At 47.9% G+C, this 19,039-nt stretch overlaps 1 protein-coding gene across 1 annotated transcript in view; it reads right to left on the bottom strand.

Annotated features, from left to right (window-relative positions):
* The window catches only part of ITGAL (integrin subunit alpha L), a gene marked incomplete at its 5' end in the record, with an annotated part of 55,662 nt that overhangs the window by 34,427 nt on the left and 2,196 nt on the right, over positions 1-19,039 (bottom strand). The window contains 5 exons of the mRNA XM_015412138.1: positions 737-882; positions 2,253-2,383; positions 7,601-7,715; positions 15,220-15,284; positions 17,416-17,510. Of these exons, the coding sequence (XP_015267624.1) occupies positions 737-882; positions 2,253-2,383; positions 7,601-7,715; positions 15,220-15,284; positions 17,416-17,510 (552 nt within the window). The remainder of the gene's footprint in view (positions 1-736; positions 883-2,252; positions 2,384-7,600; positions 7,716-15,219; positions 15,285-17,415; positions 17,511-19,039) is intronic.

The following is a 19,039-nucleotide window of genomic DNA, read 5'->3' as shown; positions in this document are numbered from 1 at the left end:
GTGTATTTACTATCAATATTTAGGAAATAGGATTCTACTGTGTTGGCAAGCTGGCATAGCGTCTTGCTGGTCACCTTGCCAGGTAAATAGTTGAATGTTTTTCTTTGATAAAGATAAGTTTTATTTTAAGAAGAGACCTTTGAGTGTCTCTGCCAGCGCTTAGCGGTTTTCAAGCTTACACCTCTGCCTTTGGTAAGGAGGCAACACTCAGGGGACACACGAACCAGAGGGGAAGTGTGGGTGGCACGGGTAAAGACGCATTCACAGACATGTGCAGCCACACACATTTCTTACAACACTGTCCTGCTCCATTCTTGTCGATTCTTGCTCCCTGTCACCCAGGGTCTGGGTGACCAGGGATGCCGGCCTCCAGGGGGGGATTTGGGGATCCCCTGGAATTATAGCTCAGCTTTAGACTACAGAGATCAGTTCCCCTGGAGAAAATGGATGCTTTGGAGGGTAGACCCTGTGGCACTGTACCCCACTGAGGTCCCTGTTGTCTCCAGGCTTCATCCCCAAATCTCCTGGAGTTTCTTAACCTGAATCTGGCAACCCTACCCCAATCCCCCACAAATAGCCAGGGGGGTCTGGCAACCGTATGGGTGACATATTCTTAGCTTGTATGTAGGTAATGTCACAAGACCATCATCTCTGAAGCATTAGCGCTCATTCCACGCATTCCCTAATGGTCTCCTTCCTGACACCATCTTCTCACTTTAAGGACAAAAGTACTCACGCAACATATTTGATGGCCTTGAAGGTGTTTGTAATACTTTTCTTGTGTGCCACGTTGGCCAACAATCTTTCAGGATTGGGATCGTTGGTATAATTATTAAAATCAAACTCAATACTGATGTCAAATGAAAACTGCACAGCAGCAAACTGGGGAGTGGGTGGGTTTGGAAGGGAAAACAGGAACAGTGTTAGACAACATCATACAACGCCACCTACTGTTCAGGCTCAGAGATAAAAGGGCTAACACATCGCAATGGTGGCTTCCGCCCTCAGTATGGAATTGGGTGTGTCTAGTGTGGAAGCAACCAGTGACCAAAGTCCTCGAAAGAAGAAGAAGAAGAAGAAGAAGAAGAAGAAGAAGAAGAAGAAGAAGAAGAAGAAGAAGAAGAAGAAGAAGAAGAAGAAGAAGAAGAAGAAGAAGAAGAAGAGATTGGATTTATACCCCGCCCTTCACTTGGAGTCTCAGAGTGGCTTACAAACTCCTTTCCCTTCCCCTCCCCACACCCTGTGAGGTGGGTGGGGCTGAGAGAGCTCTGACACAAACTGCTCTTTTTCAAGGACAGCTGTGCCAGAGCTTGTGACTGACCCAAGGTCACATCAGCAGGTGCAAGTGGAGGAGTGGGGAATCAAACCTGGTTCTCCCAAATTAGAGTCCGCACACTTAACCACTACACCAAACTGGCTCACAGTTGAGCTTTGAGGAAGACTTAGAGCCAAGTACAGGTTCCATAGACTCATAACAATATATTCCTTCCCGCACTGTACCAATTTCCACTGCATGGTGTAACCATGTTTTTGAACGTTCTCATACACTAAAAATTCTCTGCATTTAGATAACTAACCTATCAGAAACTATACTTAAGCTTGCCTCCTGATGGGTATGCACGTTTTCTACATGCAAGGGGTTTTTTTTAATTTAACAAGGAAGAACATTTAGAAGGGAGAAACCCTCCACCACCACCTGCAGTCTGAAATGGTACAGCCCTACAAGATTTCTACCGTGCCGTTTTGCTCACCAGGTTGGACTGTATGGGTTGCATTCACTGGCTGAGCTGTGACAAGCTGCCAGAATAACCCAGCACTTTCCTGGGGAGAAAAAGCTGTTTGCCCTACAACTTCTTACTGTGAATAGCCGGAGGGGGGGGGGGGGAAAACAGACATGTATTTCTGATGCACTGTTGCAGCAGTTCCTGCAAGACCAGCAGAGACGGTGCATATGCACCCATCAGGAAAGAATTATGCACCCGGACTATCTAGCTGCCTTAATGACACGTTCATCATGCATACTGCCAGAAAAATTGCCCCTTAGGAAAACAGTTGGACGTGTGGATGTGACCCCACTTTATTTGGTCTTTAAAAGCCTTGGGAAATGCAAGCGTGACTAACCTACTTCACAGGGCTGTTGCGAGGATAAAATGGAGGGGAGGAGAACGATGTCGGCCGCTTTGGGTCCCCGTCGGGAAGAAGGCTGGGAACAAATGAACGGATCAAATAAATAAATGGCTAGCCTGTTGTACCTTGATGGTGCTGTTGCGTAGTTTCGTCATCACATCAATCATGAAGTCCTTCATTTTGTCGAACTCCTTGCTGTTCAGGCTTTCTGATCCATCAAAGAGGAACACCAGGTCCACATCCCCTTTCAGGCACTCTGCGGGACACAGAGAAAGGTTTGATAGCGTCAGGGTTGGCACGGCAGACACTGTCAAGGATTGCCGAATATTCCACAAAGCCAGAATATCACTGTTTAAAAAGCCCTTTTGGGTGTCATTTGATAGCAAGGACAGGGATGAGGGCTACTTGTCAGGGATGCTCTAGGCTGATCCTGCATTTAGGGCCGGCTCGCGAACTAGGCGAACTAGGCGTTCACCTAGAGCGCGCCGGCCCTTAGGGGCGCCAAACTGCCCCCACCAAAAGCCCCCCCACCATTGCATTTCTGTGGCTGGGTGACCCCCGCCGCTGCCACCCGCTGCCTCTTTGGCCGGCTAACTTCTCCCTGCCTGTCCCCTCGGCTTCCCAGTGGAGTGTGAGCACTTCTCCTCCTCGCGGCCGGGGACTGGCGGCTGCAGCAGCAGTAGCAGCAGGGCCAGGGGAGCGAGCGGGTGGCTGCCCCCGCCTCTTTGGCCAGCTCACTTCTCAGGAGGAGGAGCAGCAGCGGGAGGGGGGGCAGAAGGGGAAATTGGTGGGCGCATGGGGGGGGCACCAGAAGGGATCCTCACCTAGGGTGCAAAATAAGCTGGGGCTGGCCCTGCCTGCATTAAGCAGGGGGTTGGAGTAGATGGCCCCTTCCAAGTCTATGATTCTATGATACTTGCCCTGCTCCCAACCTGCAACAGTCAGGGGTACGTGCAATAGCACTGCAAAGCTTCCCCAGTGGTCCACTTGCTTATTACCAGGCTCCATCCCCAAATCTCCAGGAGTTTCTCAGCCTGGATCTGGCAACCCTGCACTCCTCCCCTGCTTGTGGCCAGGGAAGACTTGGCAACCCTGCTTCTGGTGGGTCCTGGAGATCTCCAGACCACAGAGACCAGCTCCCCCCGGAGACAACGGATGCTTTGGAGGGTGGATTCCCTTCCCCCCAACCCCACTCTCCTCACGTTCCAGGAATCTCCCAATCCAGAGTTGGCAGACTACCCATCCTGGTCGTCTGAGAACTGGCAGTTGTTCATTGACTGAATCATACAGTGGAGAGAATAAAATGGTCTGACACACACAAAAAATGACTAGAGTCAGTTGTGCGCGTGTGGCAAGAAAGAGCTGCAAGATGACAAAAAAGGGAGAACAGAAGAGCAGGAGAGAGAGGAAGCTGAAGAGGGTTAGATGAAACAGTAGAGGAAGCTCGCAAGGAACAATGGGTTTTTGGATTTTTTCTGCAGACCCACAAAGTCCCCTGAGTCTGTAGAAAAACCTGTTGGGAGAGAGTGTGCCCTCTGTTTGCGGAAATAAGTATCCACACGCAGAAGGGACTGTTAAGAATTAGATAGTGGCCCAATCTGCATCTAGCGTTTGCTCTGCTATTTTACCAAACCCACACTGGAACAGAAAAAGATGTGGCTCAAAACCACATTCAGATACCCCAGGCCAACGCCACACTGACTGCAGAGTCACCCCTGAATGGCCATAAAATGGCCATAAATCTATGCAGACGGCTAGCATAAAACTGAGAGATCAAACGAAGTGAAAGCCGGCATGCAGTCTGGACACTGCCATAAAATCCGACAATCAATCAAAGTGAAAGTGGCCTGCAATGCAGAGGGGGGGTTCTGTTCCAGAGTGGGTTTGGTATAACAGTGGAGCAAATGCTAGATGCAGATTGGGCCATATACTGTACACAGTCATTCTTGAAGATCTCTAGGCCCCACCTGAAGGTTGGTAACCCTAGGGTACAGTTCCGTCCCCCATCTGTGCATTGTGTATACAGATAACATGCACAATCCTACACCAGCTATTCGATGGGAACATGAATGTTTAGAAACAAGATAAATTTCCTAACAATTCACACCCAAATATTTTTAACTGTTCAGTTCAGCTGGTCTTTGCAAGATTCTTTGCACAAAGCTTTCCTAAAAAAGAGCATTAAAATCTGGAAGTTCCTTATTTTGAGGAGAAAGGAAGCAAAGGCTAGTATCTGGAGAAAACTCCCCCACCCCAACAACAACAAGGGGATTATAAAACTGACCTAATTTACAAAACTCTTGTGAAGATTACTCAGATTATGTTTTTGAAGAGTTTTGCTCAATCTATGCCAAATGTGAGGGGAGTTTTATTTTATTTTATTTATGGTTTCGACTTGTATCCCGCTCGAACCCCCAGGGTCTCTGAGCGGCTTACACAATTTCATTTATCCCTATCTATGGCCACATCGTCAGGGGTGGGGACTGCCCTACCGGCACCCAATGGTGGGACTCGCTGTTCATCGGCTTTTTTTTGGCTTCGGCTCGGCCCGGCTTTGGCTCGGCTCTTCCTCTTCCGGTGGCCTTCGGAGTCGGCTGTTGTTTCCGGCGGGCCCATCTGGCGCATGGTTCGCATCAGCCCGGCTCCGGCTATGTCCTTTAGGCTCCACTGCGCCTGCGCTTCTACGTTCCTGCGTCTTCTGGCTCCGGCTCCGCCGTCATCCGAACCGCCGCTGGTGTTGCGCTTCCTTGCCATCACTGCTCGCCACTTCACTCATCACCTGCCACCGCTCGTCGCCTCGCCGCTGTCACCCGTTGTTCCGTCGCTGCCGATGCCCCCACCAAGCCTCACAACGAAGGGGGGGTGCCCCCTGCCACCTAGGGCAGGTACCCATTTATCTACTCGCTTGCTGTTATTTTTGCTTTCGAACCGCTGGGTGGGCGGGAGCTGGGACTAGGGCCGGGAGCTCACTCCGGCCGCGGTGGGTCTCGAACAGCCATCATAGCTGTTCTTCTTTGTTATTACGGCAGGCATTTACTGCCTGCATCACCGCTCCCTATAGTGGGGGAGTGGGGTAAACAGGACGTGTGCTGTTCTCCCCCTCCCGCCCCCACCTGTTCCTACTTTGCAGAGGAACCTCAGAGTTCCCTAGCTTCCCCACCCCTGCTATTTTATATGTGGCTTTCTAGCCACATCCATTTCCTGCCCCTCTTGCTTTGCTTATGAATAGGCCTTTACTCATGAAGTAACTGTTCTTGGGAGCGGTTCTGTTTTTTCTTGGGCCTACTTTACACATGCCGCAAACGGCATGGTAGATGGAGGTCCAATTGACAAGCCACTTCAGATGATGGTGTGAGCCTCCAAAGCGGGGGTTTCCCTGCCCCCCGCCCCCACTTGGCAGCCCTAAGGTGGGACCTGGGGATCCCCCTGGAAGTACAGCTCATCTCCAAAGTAGAGATCCGTTCCCCTGGAGAAAATGGATGCTTTGGAGGGTGGGCTCTATGGCACTGCACCCCACTGAAGTCCCCTCCCCTCCCCAGATTCCATCCCCAAATCTCTAGGAGTTTCCCAACCTGGATCCAGCAACCCTACTACTCCATCCCCCGCCAGTGGCGAGTCTAGGGGGCGTACCATTTTAGAATGTTCCTCTGTGTAAATACACCCTGATGGTAAAAATAATTATTTTATTTTATTTATTTAATTAATTGATTTATACCCCGCCCTCCCCGCCAACATGAATATGTTAAAACTTTCTTTGCAGTGCACTCGATATGATGAGCTTTATCCACAGAAGGGATGTTGCAAAACAGGATCACGTATGTATACACTTTGGGGAGACAGGGCTGCCAGCTCTGAACTAGGAAATTCCTGGAGATTGTGGGGGGCAGAGCCCGAGGAAGGTGTAGTTTGGGAAGGGGAGGGACTTCAGTGGGGTATAATGTCCATAAAGTCCACCCTTCTCAAGCGGCCGTTTTCTCCAGGTGAACTCCTCCCCGTTGCCTTGAGATCAGTTATATCCTAGGAGATCTTCGGCCACCAGCTGGAGGTTGGCACTCGTAGATACACAGTCCTTCCTACACCTTCCAGCTCTACAACATAGCATCTCAGGGCCAAAGTGCACATTTGGGTTTTTAATGAATTCAGTCCGGGTTGCCTGGAAACAGTTCCAGGGGAGCCCTCCTGATTTTGCTGTTCCACCTGCACAGAATACTCCGACCGAAGCAGCAACACTGGGGAAATAATCCCCTTCCCACACAGCCCTGTTTCCAAATACCTCGGCGGAAGGCAGAGTTCCAAGCCTGTTTGGGATCTTCTTAATTCTTTTTTAAAGCCACTCCCCTCAATGGCTGTGTGCATGGAGGATACAGTTGCCAACCTGCAGGTGGGGCCTGAGGATCTCCTCATGTTACAACTGAGGACTGATCTCCAGACATCAAAGATCAGCTCCCCTGGAGAAATTGGCTGCTTTTGGAGGGGGGGTGGACTCTGTGGTATTTATTTTAGGGGCACCAAACTGCACCCGGCCCCGTACTTTGGGAGTTTCTTGATTATTTGTGTTTTTCATTCTTCCTAAAATTCATTTATTTTTGAAAATTGGTGGGTGCATGGGGGTGGCGGCGCCAGAAGGGATCCTCGCCTAGGGTGCAAAATAAGCTGGGGCCAGCCCTGCTCAGGGCCAAAGTGCACATTTGGGAAGTCAGTCCGGGTTGCCTGGAAACAGTTCCGGGGAAGCCCTCCTGATTTTGCTGTTCCACGTGCACAGAATACTTCAACTGAAGCAGCAGCACTGGGGAAATAATCCCCTTTCCACACAGCCCTGTTTCCACACGGGAAAATACCTCGGGGGAAGGCAGAGTTCCAAGCCTGTTTGGGATCTTCTTCATTCTTTTTTAACACCACCAAAAAAGCCCTGGCCCTGGTTGCAGCCAGCCTGACCCTGCTGATGTCCCTCCTCTCCTCAAACCCTGTCTTCCCCAGGCTCCAACCCCAAATCTCCAGAAATATCCTAATCCAGAGTGCAGGGAACCTGGATTCGACTTGTTTAAAACGTGAACATGTAGTTTGGACCTCATTGCTGCCACACACATAGACCAAACCGCAGGGGCAAGGAGGGACCCGTTTAGCTTCCTGCCACATACTTGGATGGGCCAGTGACTTCCTCTGTAGTTATCCCTCCCCACCCCACTGCAGACCCACTCCTGCATTTGAGGGCTTTGGCAAGGTAGTGGTTCCCCGGGAAACTGCACATAAAATATTATGGTACTTATGCATCCTGACTTACAAAGTATCTCTCTTCATTGATATCTGTCAGTTTGGATGACATTGACAACTGTCCTGGTCTGATACAAATAAATAAGCATACCACCCAAGTTTTATCCTCGGGTCTGGCAGGGATTGGGTTTCTAAAGGGTTAAACTTTGCGTGCCAAGAGATTAGAATAAAATTGCCTGAAAGTGATGGAACTTCTTCTCACTTTGGTATCCTGTAGTTATGTTCTTGGGTTCGTGTAGTTTGGCATCAAACAGATAGCAGATCCCGCTCACAAAGAGATTTTTGTCACAGTGCTGTGCGACTCCTGGCCCACATGCCTGTAGAAGAAGAGGGGAAAAGTTAATATATATTGTATTTTAATAAGGGGGAACAGGTACCATTAACATTTGATGCTGCTGTCAAATGAAAATTGCACTGGCGGTTTAAAAGAGAACATGGAAGCAGTGTTAAAGGGAGAGACTGTTGCCAGGCATGCTGGATATCAGCACATCTGCTGAACTATATGCCAATCTACTTTGTCTGAAAGTTACGTTTGGGTTTTATGGTACCTTCTGCATCGGTTTATGGCCATTCAGGGGTGGACAGTCTTTTTGCCTCAGTCAGCATCACATTCAAATCAGGCCTTAGTGAGGTCCTAGAAGGTTCCATTGTTTTACCAAACCCACCTTGGAACAGAAATTCTCCTTTGCATTGCATGCTGCTTTCACTTTCTTTGATCATCGGATTTTATGGTACCCTCCACACTGCATGCCGCTTTCGCCTCCTTTGTTCATTGGGTTTTATGGTACCTTCTGCATCGGTTTATGGCCATTCAGGGGTGGCTTTGTAGTCAGTACGGTGTTGCCCCGAGGTATTTGAATGTGGTTTTGAGCCGCACTTTTTCCTCCCAGTTGAGAAAACGTGGAGCGAATGCTAGATGCTGAATTGCCCTCCGCCAGAATAATTCTTTCTTACCATCTTGCCGCTGTCTGCAAATGCTAGGGAAGCTTTTCCACAGAGTTTCTTGGTAGTCAGTCCAAGCCTATGATTGGTCAGTCTTGCAAAGGATTTTGCACTCACTCACTATTTAGCTCTGCACAGGCAGCAGCCGTGTTTAAAGGAGGTGTCATACAAATGCAAAGTGCCACAGGACAGTCTTTTTGCCTCAGTCAGCATCACATTCAAATCAGGCCTTAGTGAGATCCTAGAAGGTACAGTGGTTGTTCTCTTCCCTTTATTGCCTGATTCCATGACTGCCTTTCTCATACCCAATGTGTTTTAGTGATGGAGTGTGGGTAGGAAAGCGATAAAAGTAGCACACACCTTAGATAGCACACACACACACACACACCCCTCCGTAAACTGCAGAGATATAAGGAGGTGTGAGAAACAAGAACTGGGTTGTGGGGACTATTGCAAAACATGGGACTGTGGTCTGGCAGCTGGTTCGGTTGATACGGCTGACAAAGAACATAAGTGAAATAGCACATTAAATGGCTGCTCAAATGATCATGCAACCAACTGTCAGCAAGCTGCCATTGTGTTCTGTGTTACTTCTATGACTGTACAGTTTATTCCTCCCCCCCTCTGCCTGCTAGCCTGTATTTTATTCTGCTGTAATGCCTAAGCCAAACATCTGGAGGACGTGGTGTAGGAGGTGAGCTTGAATGCTAGCTTGTTGCTTTTAGATCCTGGGAACTGCACCTGTATTATGTCTGGAGATAGCAGTGTTCCCAGGGAATGAGCGCGCAACCGTTTCCTTTCACCCGCCAGCGGGAAAGTGACCCATTGGTTATGTACCTGGTTCAAATCCCTTTATTATGCTTGCCCTAGCTGTTTGTACCCATTCCTAACAAAGAACTTGTTTGAGTATCTTTCCAAAGCTTTGAAATAAATTTTGCTTTTCTGAAACGTGGATTTATTCTCGATGCTTGGGGATCCAACACCAACCCTGTTAAATAGGACTTCAATAAGGACTAAACTACACATTACATTTTTTTGGCAAGTTGGGTTACGGACCCTGAGACTCAACACGCTTTCCCTGATTTCCCTGCAGTCACACAGCAGCTACGGGGGAAAGTATTTTTAAAAAATCCATAGGAGTCCAGTTCTTCTCGGAACTCCATTGTGAGGGAAGGAAAGGCTCCTGCCTTCCCCTCCACTGCATTTTCCCCAGTCAAAAGGGCCCCAGCAGGAAGTTATCTGCCTAATTTTGGAGCTGTAGGGACTTGGAATACTCTGAGTGGGGCTCCAAGGTAATGCAGATTGTTAGAAGTGAAAGACTTTGCGCCGCCTCTTAGCCTCATCAGACTTCAGAGGGGACCTATAGAGAGCCGGAGAGATAGATAGGTCAGGGCCATGTCATTGTATCCTTCCTTTCTACTGTGTTGTGTCTGCCGACCACCACCAGGGGTCTGTGGCCTCAGTTCTTAGCTTGGTTCCAAACACAATAGGGACCAAGGATCCTAGACCACCCTGAGTCCTCCAATATAATTTAAATACGGAATCGATCCTGTATCTCTTTGTTTTGTAGTTGAATAATAATCCTTCGGGTATTAACCATTGATATTGAATTTTATTTTCCTGTAATAGCTTCGTCAAAATACCATAAATCTGTCGTTTCTCCCTTACCCGCCACGGGGTGTCCTTTAGTATCTTGACTTCTTGCCCTGCTATTTCCAGTTTATTTGTGTTGGCTGCGTGAAGTATTTGGTCTCTTCTTTGTTTTTTATTAAATTTAATGTGGACCTCTCTAGGGAGTTTGTGTTTTCTAGCGTAATTTGAATTTCTTCTGAATACCTCTTGGATATCTGCTGCTAGTTCTTTTTCCTCTCCTGTGTTGAATTGTTTCGCTATATTCTCTATCATTTCTTCTCTTAAGTTTTTGTTTATTTGTTCTGTAACATTTTGGAACCGTAAGGTAACACTTGCTTTTTCCATCTCTAAGATAATTAGAGATTCTTCCATTTTTTCTGTCTTTGTTCTTAATTCTTGTATTTCTGAATCTAGCTCTTCTACTTTTCCTTCTAACTCATTTGAATTTTGAACAATTTTTGCTATTTCTGCTTTTATCTCATCTTTGTCATTTTTCATCTGTGTTGAGATTTCTTCCATTTTCACATGTATAGGATCTATTTCCTTTTTAATCAGCTCCACTGTGTGTTGTGAGGATTGCAACAGACAATTTTGCATCATTGTCTGTAGCTCCTGCAGTGAAAATTGTGGTGTGTTTGTTTTAAGTTGGCTTAGCCCAGCGCCTTGCCCTGGAGGTGTATTTATTTTTTTTAATGAGCCTGAGGCCATTTTGAGGTAATGGTACGTTTGTTTTATGTATTTTCTATGTATTGAATGTATCCGTTGAATTGTGTTTTATTATATTATATTTTTATATACTTTTTGGTGATCTTGCCTTAAGTTGCACTGTCTCTTTAAATTCTCTTCACTTGTTTATAATTCTCTTGGGGGTTAGCTCTCTGATGGAATAATAATACTAGATTTCTTTTCTGTTTTTTTTTTCTTTCTCTCTTATTTGACCCTGACTCCTGTCTTTGTGTATCTGTTTTAACGTTTGCTACCGTCCTTAACTAGGTCTCTATGCCCCCCTTTGTTTTAGTCAAGTTTTAATTAAGTTTTAATTAAGTCTTTTCTTGTGGGCTTGGACGCACATCAGCACATCAGCAAAGTCTCTGTGCCTCAACCTTAGCCCTCTCCTTGCTCTTTAACGTTTGCTACCGTCCTTAACTAGGTCTCTATGCCCCCCTTTGTTTTAGTCAAGTTTTAATTAAGTTTTAATTAAGTCTTTTCTTGTGGGCTTGGACGCACATCAGCACATCAGCAAAGTCTCTGTGCCTCAACCTTAGCCCTCTCCTTGCTCTCTTTGGCTTCAGTCAAATCTGGCTCAGCTCGGCTCCTCGGCTCCTCTCGTGACACTCGGCTCCTCTCGTGACGCTCGGCTCCTCGCTCGCTCGCTTCGCACGGCCCGCCTTGACTCCTCCCCGCTCCGACGCTCCGGCTGCCTCTCCGAACGCCCGCCTGGATTCGTCCGACGTCCCTCTGTTTTGGTCGCCCCTCCCCGACTCTGCGTTGAGCCCGTCTCCTCCGGTTTGCGCCAGCGTCAGCTACCGCCCGATTTCGCTCCGGGTGCACTCGCCTCTCTCCCCAGGTGCCGCCTCTCTCCCAGGTGCCGTTAATTTTCCTTGGAGTCGGGTAAATAAAAAAAGGTTGTCACGTGTGTTTTTTTAAAGTTTTTGTTAGGTTCTTTTCCCTTAAATTAATATATTGTCTTAAGTTCTTTTGGTGTCATACCCCGATTACTTGTTATTTAGCCTTTGTCTAGAAGGAAAAAAGGGGCGTTTTATAACCTGACAAAGAGAAACCCCCCCCCAGTTAATTTGCCCTTAATTAGCCCTTAAATTAGAATTTGTTGAAGAATTAAATTATAGAAACTTAGCTTCGTGTGTAGTGCTAAAATCCATTGTCTCCGCTTTGGCAGCTTGTTGTTTTTGCTCCCATCCGTCCGTTGTACTCGTCTTGTGCTCTGCAAGCGAAAATAGTCTCTTGCTGGCTTCTCAAACCTTCCTGCCTCGAGACAAAACCAATGCTTATCCAGAAAGAAAGCCACTCTATCTGGTATGGTTCAAGTCTCTTGCTGAATATCCCTTTACAGGAATATATTTGGGAGGTAAAAACCCCTGGGAGGTTTGAGTTTAGGCAGTTTGGTGTGGCATGGCCGCCGGTGCTCATCGAGGGCAGACGTGTGGGGAACTCGCTCCACGCTCTGGGAACCACTGATGTTCCCTCTTCCAGGGCCAGGTTAAGATGGACAATAGTGATGGTAGTGGCGGCTCCTACTCATACGCCTGGTGGAAGAGCTCCGTCTTACAGGCCCTGCGGAACTGTACAAGGTCCCGCAGGGCCTGGATCTCCACCGGGAGCTCATTCCACCAGGTAGGAGCCGCCACCGAAAAAGCCCTGACCCAGGTCACAGCCAGCCTGGCCTCTCTGGGACCTGGCATTGCCAGGAGATGTTGCGTCCCAGACCGAAGTGCTCGCGGGGGAACATATGAGGGAAGGCGATCCCTTAGGTAAGCTGGACCCAGACCATGTAGGGCATACTGCTCTGCTGCTATCCCTTTGCAGTGCAAACTGCTACTCTCAGGGAATCGTCCTTCCTCCCAGCTACCACCTTCTCTGTCTTTTCTCCATCTTGCTATCACAAGAGCAGGACACGTTGCCTGGTTAGTTAGATCAGAAACCTATCTGTACTCTGTCCTCCCTAGAATGGAGTGCCTTGCAATGAAGGACTCATTAGTTTGCTAAGATAAAAAGGTTCCATGTGAACATGGACGCTTAGGCTCTGGAAAACATCACCTTGGAAAGGAAGACGGGAACCTCTCCTCCCTTCACATCACACTTCCAAGCAGAGTTGTGCTCCTGTGGGCTGTAAAATGCCTTTGCTCACAGTTGCTGTGTGACTTCAGTGAAAGCATGTTTGTTTGTTGATTTATAAATTCGATTTCTAAGCCACCCTCCCTCATACTTGGGGCTCAGGGTGGTGCACAACATTAAAAAATATATAATCACAAGCACATTAAGAACAAAAACAATAAAACAGGCACAATAACCATTCCAGATGGTGTCCAAAACCCAGGTTTATCCTTACCCCAAGAGGGAGAGAAAGAAAGGAAGGCCAGGCAAATGAAGACCATTGCTGTCCTCAACAATAGGCCTGGTGGAACATCTCTGCCATGCAGGCCCTGCGGAACTGCATTAGGTCTTGCAGGGCACAGCCATCCTTTGGTGGAGGAGAAGGAGAAGAGAAGACGACGATGATGCCAGGACCAAAAAAGCACTGGCTCTGATGAAGGACAGCAGGATATTTTTGGGTCCACGGTGCCCTAACATATGTTGGGTCCAGGGTACCCTAACATGATTTGATAAAAAAAAGTAACATACAGTTTAGCCCTAAGTGAGCATTCTACAGTTGAAAAACAGGTAAAAATATGTTGATTTCCCAGTGGGAAAGGACCCAATTATTGAGGGGGATTCTTTGTTTTTAGTGAGAGTGTGTCTTTAAATGTTTGGTTGGAGTGCAGTGATAGCAGAGTAGAATGATTGAGAGAAATTAGTGTGATCATGTGATTGGTGGATGGCAGAGTGTGGGAGGGGGTTGCTTGGAATGAGTGTGTGTGTGTCTTGAAGCAGTTCAGTTGGAGTTTGAATGAGAGTCTGTCAGTTAGGGAGTCTGTCAGAAAAAGAGGACAGAGTGCTGTGTGAAAACTTGACATGTTCAGAAAATATGTTGCTGAAAGTTTAAATGTTGAAGAGTTGCAAGAAGGATCTGAGACATCCTGAAGTATAAAAGAAAACCAAGCACACAATAAAGAGCTTAGCCAGAGTGAGGATCTATTGAAAAGGAGATTCTTAATAGAGAAGGATCTTGTGACCAAAGACTGTGTGTGTGATACCCTGACAGCTAATTTTTCCCGTTTCTCTTCCCCTAAACAGTTATAGTTAACAAACAACTTATTTATGTTTAAATTTTTATTCAATACACATTTTGTTTGAGTTCCAGAATTCAGTTCATTCTTCCCTCAGGATCACAGAGACCCTTGAAAAGCCCAGACTCGAGGTCACTTTACCAACAGCTAATGAGAAAAGATTTGGAATTTGTTTAAATTCCTGGTGGCAGTCAAATCTACCCTGTTTATGAACACACAGTTTAAACTTAAAGAGAAAACCAGTCCTCCCTAATAAGAGGACACCACAGAAGGCAATCCAAGCACTGGAAAGAGGCAAATGCTTTGCTTGGAGGCAGGCAGGCAGAGCTGCAGAGGGGCAAGGGGAAGACTTTGCCTCTCTCCCTTGTGATAGGCAGCTTTTGGCTTTGCAGACGGGGGAAAGAGAGGCAGAGATTAAAGCTTCACACACACACACACACACACACCAAGCACTAAATGCACACACCAAACCAGACAAGATGCAGACAAATGATTGATTTCGGAAGTACTATGTATGAGAAAGCCACTGCTTCAGGATCTGAGATCGGTCTTTAATCACACGCCCTTAGTTGCCATTAGCCCAATTAGAGGAAATGAGTCAGAAATCTTTATGTTCCTGTTTAAAAATAAAGTGTGTGTGTGTGTTGCTGTTGTTGTTGTATCTATTTTAAAGCAAAATTGGAACATGCAGACACAGTACCTGCCCGGTACCATACTTTAATCTGGAACCTGAAGCATTTTTGTCTCAGCCCAGTTCTGATACTGTAAATCAGTTTGGAGTCTGAGCATGACTAGTTTTCACTCTCCTTGCCCACACATCCCACCTTTTTTAAAAAACAGACCCCTTCTGCCACTTGACGATTCTGCAGAACTATGAAAAAAAACACAGACACACCAACTCACACCTCACTGAGCCCATTCCGCAAGTGGGAATGTTAGATGCATAGAAATAGGGACAGTTTCTTCCTGCCACAATGAAGGGAGGATCTCTCAGGTGGGGAGTGCAATCCCTGAGAATTTCATCTCTAGTGAGACGGAGGGAAAAAACAACCCAGGCAGGCAGAAATATGTTTCCTACGGAAACCGACTGATTAACTAATAGAATAATTAATCCAAATGCATGTTATCCCACAAAGAAACAAATAAAATTAGAGAAAACAGAGCCAGAATAAAATACCTGTGCACATCTCAAGCTTCACTGAAATCAGCAGGGGAAACATATTCTCAGCATGGAATTGTGGTAATGAGAAGAAAAGCTTTATCTATTACTCTCTCCTTACCATGTGTATGTTAAAAGGAACATAGCCTCAGTCCAATATATGCTGCACACTGTGGTACTTACAATCATCTTAGATCTCTGAGAGTCGCTCGCCAGTGTCATGCCCAGGTGGGATACTCCAGCGCCTCCTGGGAAGAAACATGAGGCCAGATGGATTAATGCTGAAACAGACATGTACCTAAGCTTCCCCACCCTGCTCCCCCATCTGGGGCCGGGGCTCAGTGGTGGAGCACCTGCTTGGCATGCAGAAGGTCCCTGGTTCAATCTCCAGTTAAAAGCACCAGGCAAGCAGGTGGTGAGAAAGACCACCCGAGACACTGCAGAGCTGCTGCCAGTCTGTGTAGAGAAGACTTTTAATGGGAAAAGGGTCTCTGATTACGTATAATGTAGATTCATGAGTTCAGATTTGGCACCAATATTCAGCAAAGCAGAGCATTAGCCCAAGAGATGCCCCACTGAGGTGAAATCACTACCATTCTTACTTTGAGCACTGTCAGGGAACGTTAGAGGGAGTGTGTGATTTCCTGTCTTGAAGGAGCTTGAACCGGGCCTTAGCTGTTTCATAGTTAAGAACTATCTTACAAAAAGGCAGGGCTATTTTTGGGCAGGAACGCACAGGAACGGAGTTCCGGCTGGCTTCAGAGTTGTCCACGCCCACTACAGCCAAAACCTCTGCGTGCCTGGCTACAGAGGGAAGGCTTGGAGAGCAACCCCCCCTCAGTGACTCCGAGGCGGGCAGGCCAGGGGGGGCCTGGAAGGATCGGGAGGCATTTAAATGTCTCCGCGTGCCTTCCCCGGGCTGTCCAAGGGCCGGTTTGCCCAGGGCGCCCGAGAAAGACAAGGGAAGGCATGGGGTGTGGCCTAATATGCTAATGAGCTGTTGTCATGGGTGTGGCCTAATAGGCTAATGAGTGTCTGCTGTTGGGTGTGGCCTATTATGCTAATGAGTTCCTGCTGGGCTTTTTCTACAAAAAAAGCCCTGCAAGAAGATCTGTATTTTTCAGAGACACAACAGCACCAAAATATACGGTGTCTGTCTGAGGACAAGGTTCCCATAACATCAGACTGCTCCAAGAACTGATGGAGATCAAAGTCCTCTTACTCTTGGGAGGAGTGGACCCTCAGGCCCACCGTGTTATCAGAACATCCCAATCTGAACTCTACCCAAATTAAAAGCAAGTTATGAAATCTTTCTTCTAAGCGTGATTGGTGAACCACCGCTGCTTGGAGCAGGAGAAATGGCACAAGAAAAAGTACACACTTCTCTCCAGTGAATGGGCATAAATAGGGAGATAGTCTAGGGCAGAAGTTGTCTACACTGTCCTTTGTAGATACCACAAAGGGGTCACTTCAAACTCATCCAGTTTCTGCGTCACCTAGGGATGCCAGCCTCCAGGTGGGACCTGGGGATCCCCTGGAATTACAGCTCATCTCCAGACTGGAGAAAATGGCTTATTTGGAGGGTAGGCTCTAGGGCATCATACCCCATTGAGGTCCTTGTCCTCCCCAGGCTCCATCCCCAAATCTCCAAGAGTTTCCCAACCTGGATCTGGCATCACCACCACCCCATCCCATGCCAGTGGCCAGGGGGGACCTGGCAACTATATGTTTAGTTGTCCAATGCCTGGGGGGGAAAGTCCTGTCCCTTTAATAAAGGCTCTATAGGATTCTGTTGGTCGGGGGGGGGGGAAGTCCTGTCCCTTTAATAAAGGCTCAATAGGATTCTGTTGGTCAGAACATAAGAACATAAGAGATACCAATGTTGGATCAGGCCAAAGGCCCATCCAGTCCAACACTCTGTCACACAGTGGCCAAAAATACCAGGTGCCATCAGGAGGTCCACCAGTCAGGCTGTTGTTTACCTCCATGACATGAAAAGCTTCAGTTGCCCATCCCCACACATTAAACCTCTGTTAAAAGGCCAGGACATTTTCCTCCAGGTCTGTTGGCCATCCTCAGCACTGCCGCTAAAAGCCCTTGGAAACAGAATTGGTTTGCGTTGTCTTCCTGAAAGCAGGCAAAGATGTTCTTCTCTGAAGCTTCTTCAGCAAACCATTCCACAGGATCAGCCCAACAACGGACTGAACAGAGGTCTAGAGGGATGGGCACTGTTGCATAGCAGCTGGCCAGAGAAGCACCAGTGGTGCATGAGTTCATAACTTATTGAAGGGCGTGGGGCGCTCTCTCCATTAGAGTGCCAGAGCCCTTTCCAATTGTGAAAGATCACTCATGCCCTTTTATTCAAGGCCGGATACTCACCCTCGAGTGGAATATCCTGGCACTCTTCGTTTTGCATTTTGCACTGGTACACGTGGCCTGTGGTGTTCTGCTCACCGGGGGCTCCTATTATGATCCTGAACATAAGAACATAAGAACATAAGAGATGCCAATGTTGGATCAGGCCAAAGGCCCATCCAGTCCAACACTCTGTGTCACACAGTGGCCAGAAATACCAGTGCCATCAGGAGGTCCACCAGTGGGGCCAGGACATTAGAAGCCCTCCCACTGTTGACCCCCTCCCCAAGCACCAAGATGACAGAGCATCACTTGCCCCAGAGCCCCTAGCTATACCTTGTGGCTAATAGCCACTGATGGACCTCTGCTCCATATAGCCACTGATGGACCTCTGCTCCATAGGGAGAAAAGAAATAAAAGAACAGAGGGAACATACGGGGAAGTGCTTCCATTAGTAAACTGACCTCTTTCCAAAGCACCCTCAAGTCTTATTTTCAAGCCCCAGGGCTAGGGTTGCCCCCCTTTCATGGGAAAAATCTCCTGCGCCTTAAAAGATAAGCATGTCAGGAGGGACGAGGGTTGCCAGCTTTCAGGTAGGTCAAGTAACGAATAAATATACACTGCAAGGAACTTTTGTAAATTAACGTGTTCCGTTTATAACAATCATTCTCCAAAGTGCACTGTGTGCTATTATAACATCCTTGTCAGGTACATATATTCAGTACATTCAGTATAACCGTAACATTCAGTTCATTCAATTTCACAACCGCCAGCCAATTTTGCATCAGTATTTTAAAAGTCAAGCCGGATGCAAAATTGACTGGTAGTTGTGAAATTGTATGAACTGAATGATATATGTACCTGACGACAAGGATGTTATAATAGCACACAATGCACTTTAGAGAACGATGGTTACGAACGGAACACGTTAATTTACAAAAGTTTCTTGCAGTGTATATTTATTCGTTACTTGACTCTCCTGACAGTGCAGCTCAGGTTGCTACAGCCTTCAGGTGGGGGGGCCTGGAGATCTCTCAGAATTACAGCTGATCTCTAGATGAAAGAGATCAGTTCCCCTTGGAGAAAATGGCTGCTTTGTAAGGTTGCCAGGTCTGGATTGGAAAATACCTGGAGACTTTGGGGGTGGAGCAGGGGTCGTTTCGTAGAAAAAGAGCTAGGGGAACTCATTAGCATAACTCATTAGCATATGCCACACCCCCTGACATCACCGGAAGTGTGTTATAAGGCCACACCTCCTGACATCACCGGAAATGTGTCATAAGGCCACACACCCCGCCCCCAACGGTCCCGGCCGCCGGTGCCGGCCTTGCAGCTCCACTGCCGAGCCCCATGAGGGGCCCGGCGGTGAACCTGAAAGGCCAGCGGGAGTGCAAGGAAGCCCCGCGAAGGCCCTCCCTGGCCCCAGGCAGGCAGGGGTGGGGAGAGGCAGGGAGGAAGCAACTTACCCTCCCTCTTCTCCTGCCTCCTCCTGGCTGAATGAGGGCCGGAAGCGGGGCGGCCGGAAGCAGGGGGCGGGGCTTCGTCATGTGCCCCGCCCCCCGCACCTCACCCGGGGGAACTGCGATCCCCCACGATCCCCCCTGAAATGACCTCTGGGGTGGAGCCAGGATAAGGGGGGGGTGGGGAG

The sequence above is a fragment of the Gekko japonicus genome, unplaced genomic scaffold, assembly GCF_001447785.1.
Source record: "Gekko japonicus isolate JY-2015 unplaced genomic scaffold, Gekko_japonicus_V1.1 scaffold2144, whole genome shotgun sequence".
In the NCBI taxonomy this organism is placed as follows: Eukaryota; Metazoa; Chordata; class Lepidosauria; order Squamata; family Gekkonidae; genus Gekko; species Gekko japonicus.
This window is presented reverse-complemented; position numbering and strand designations above follow the sequence as displayed.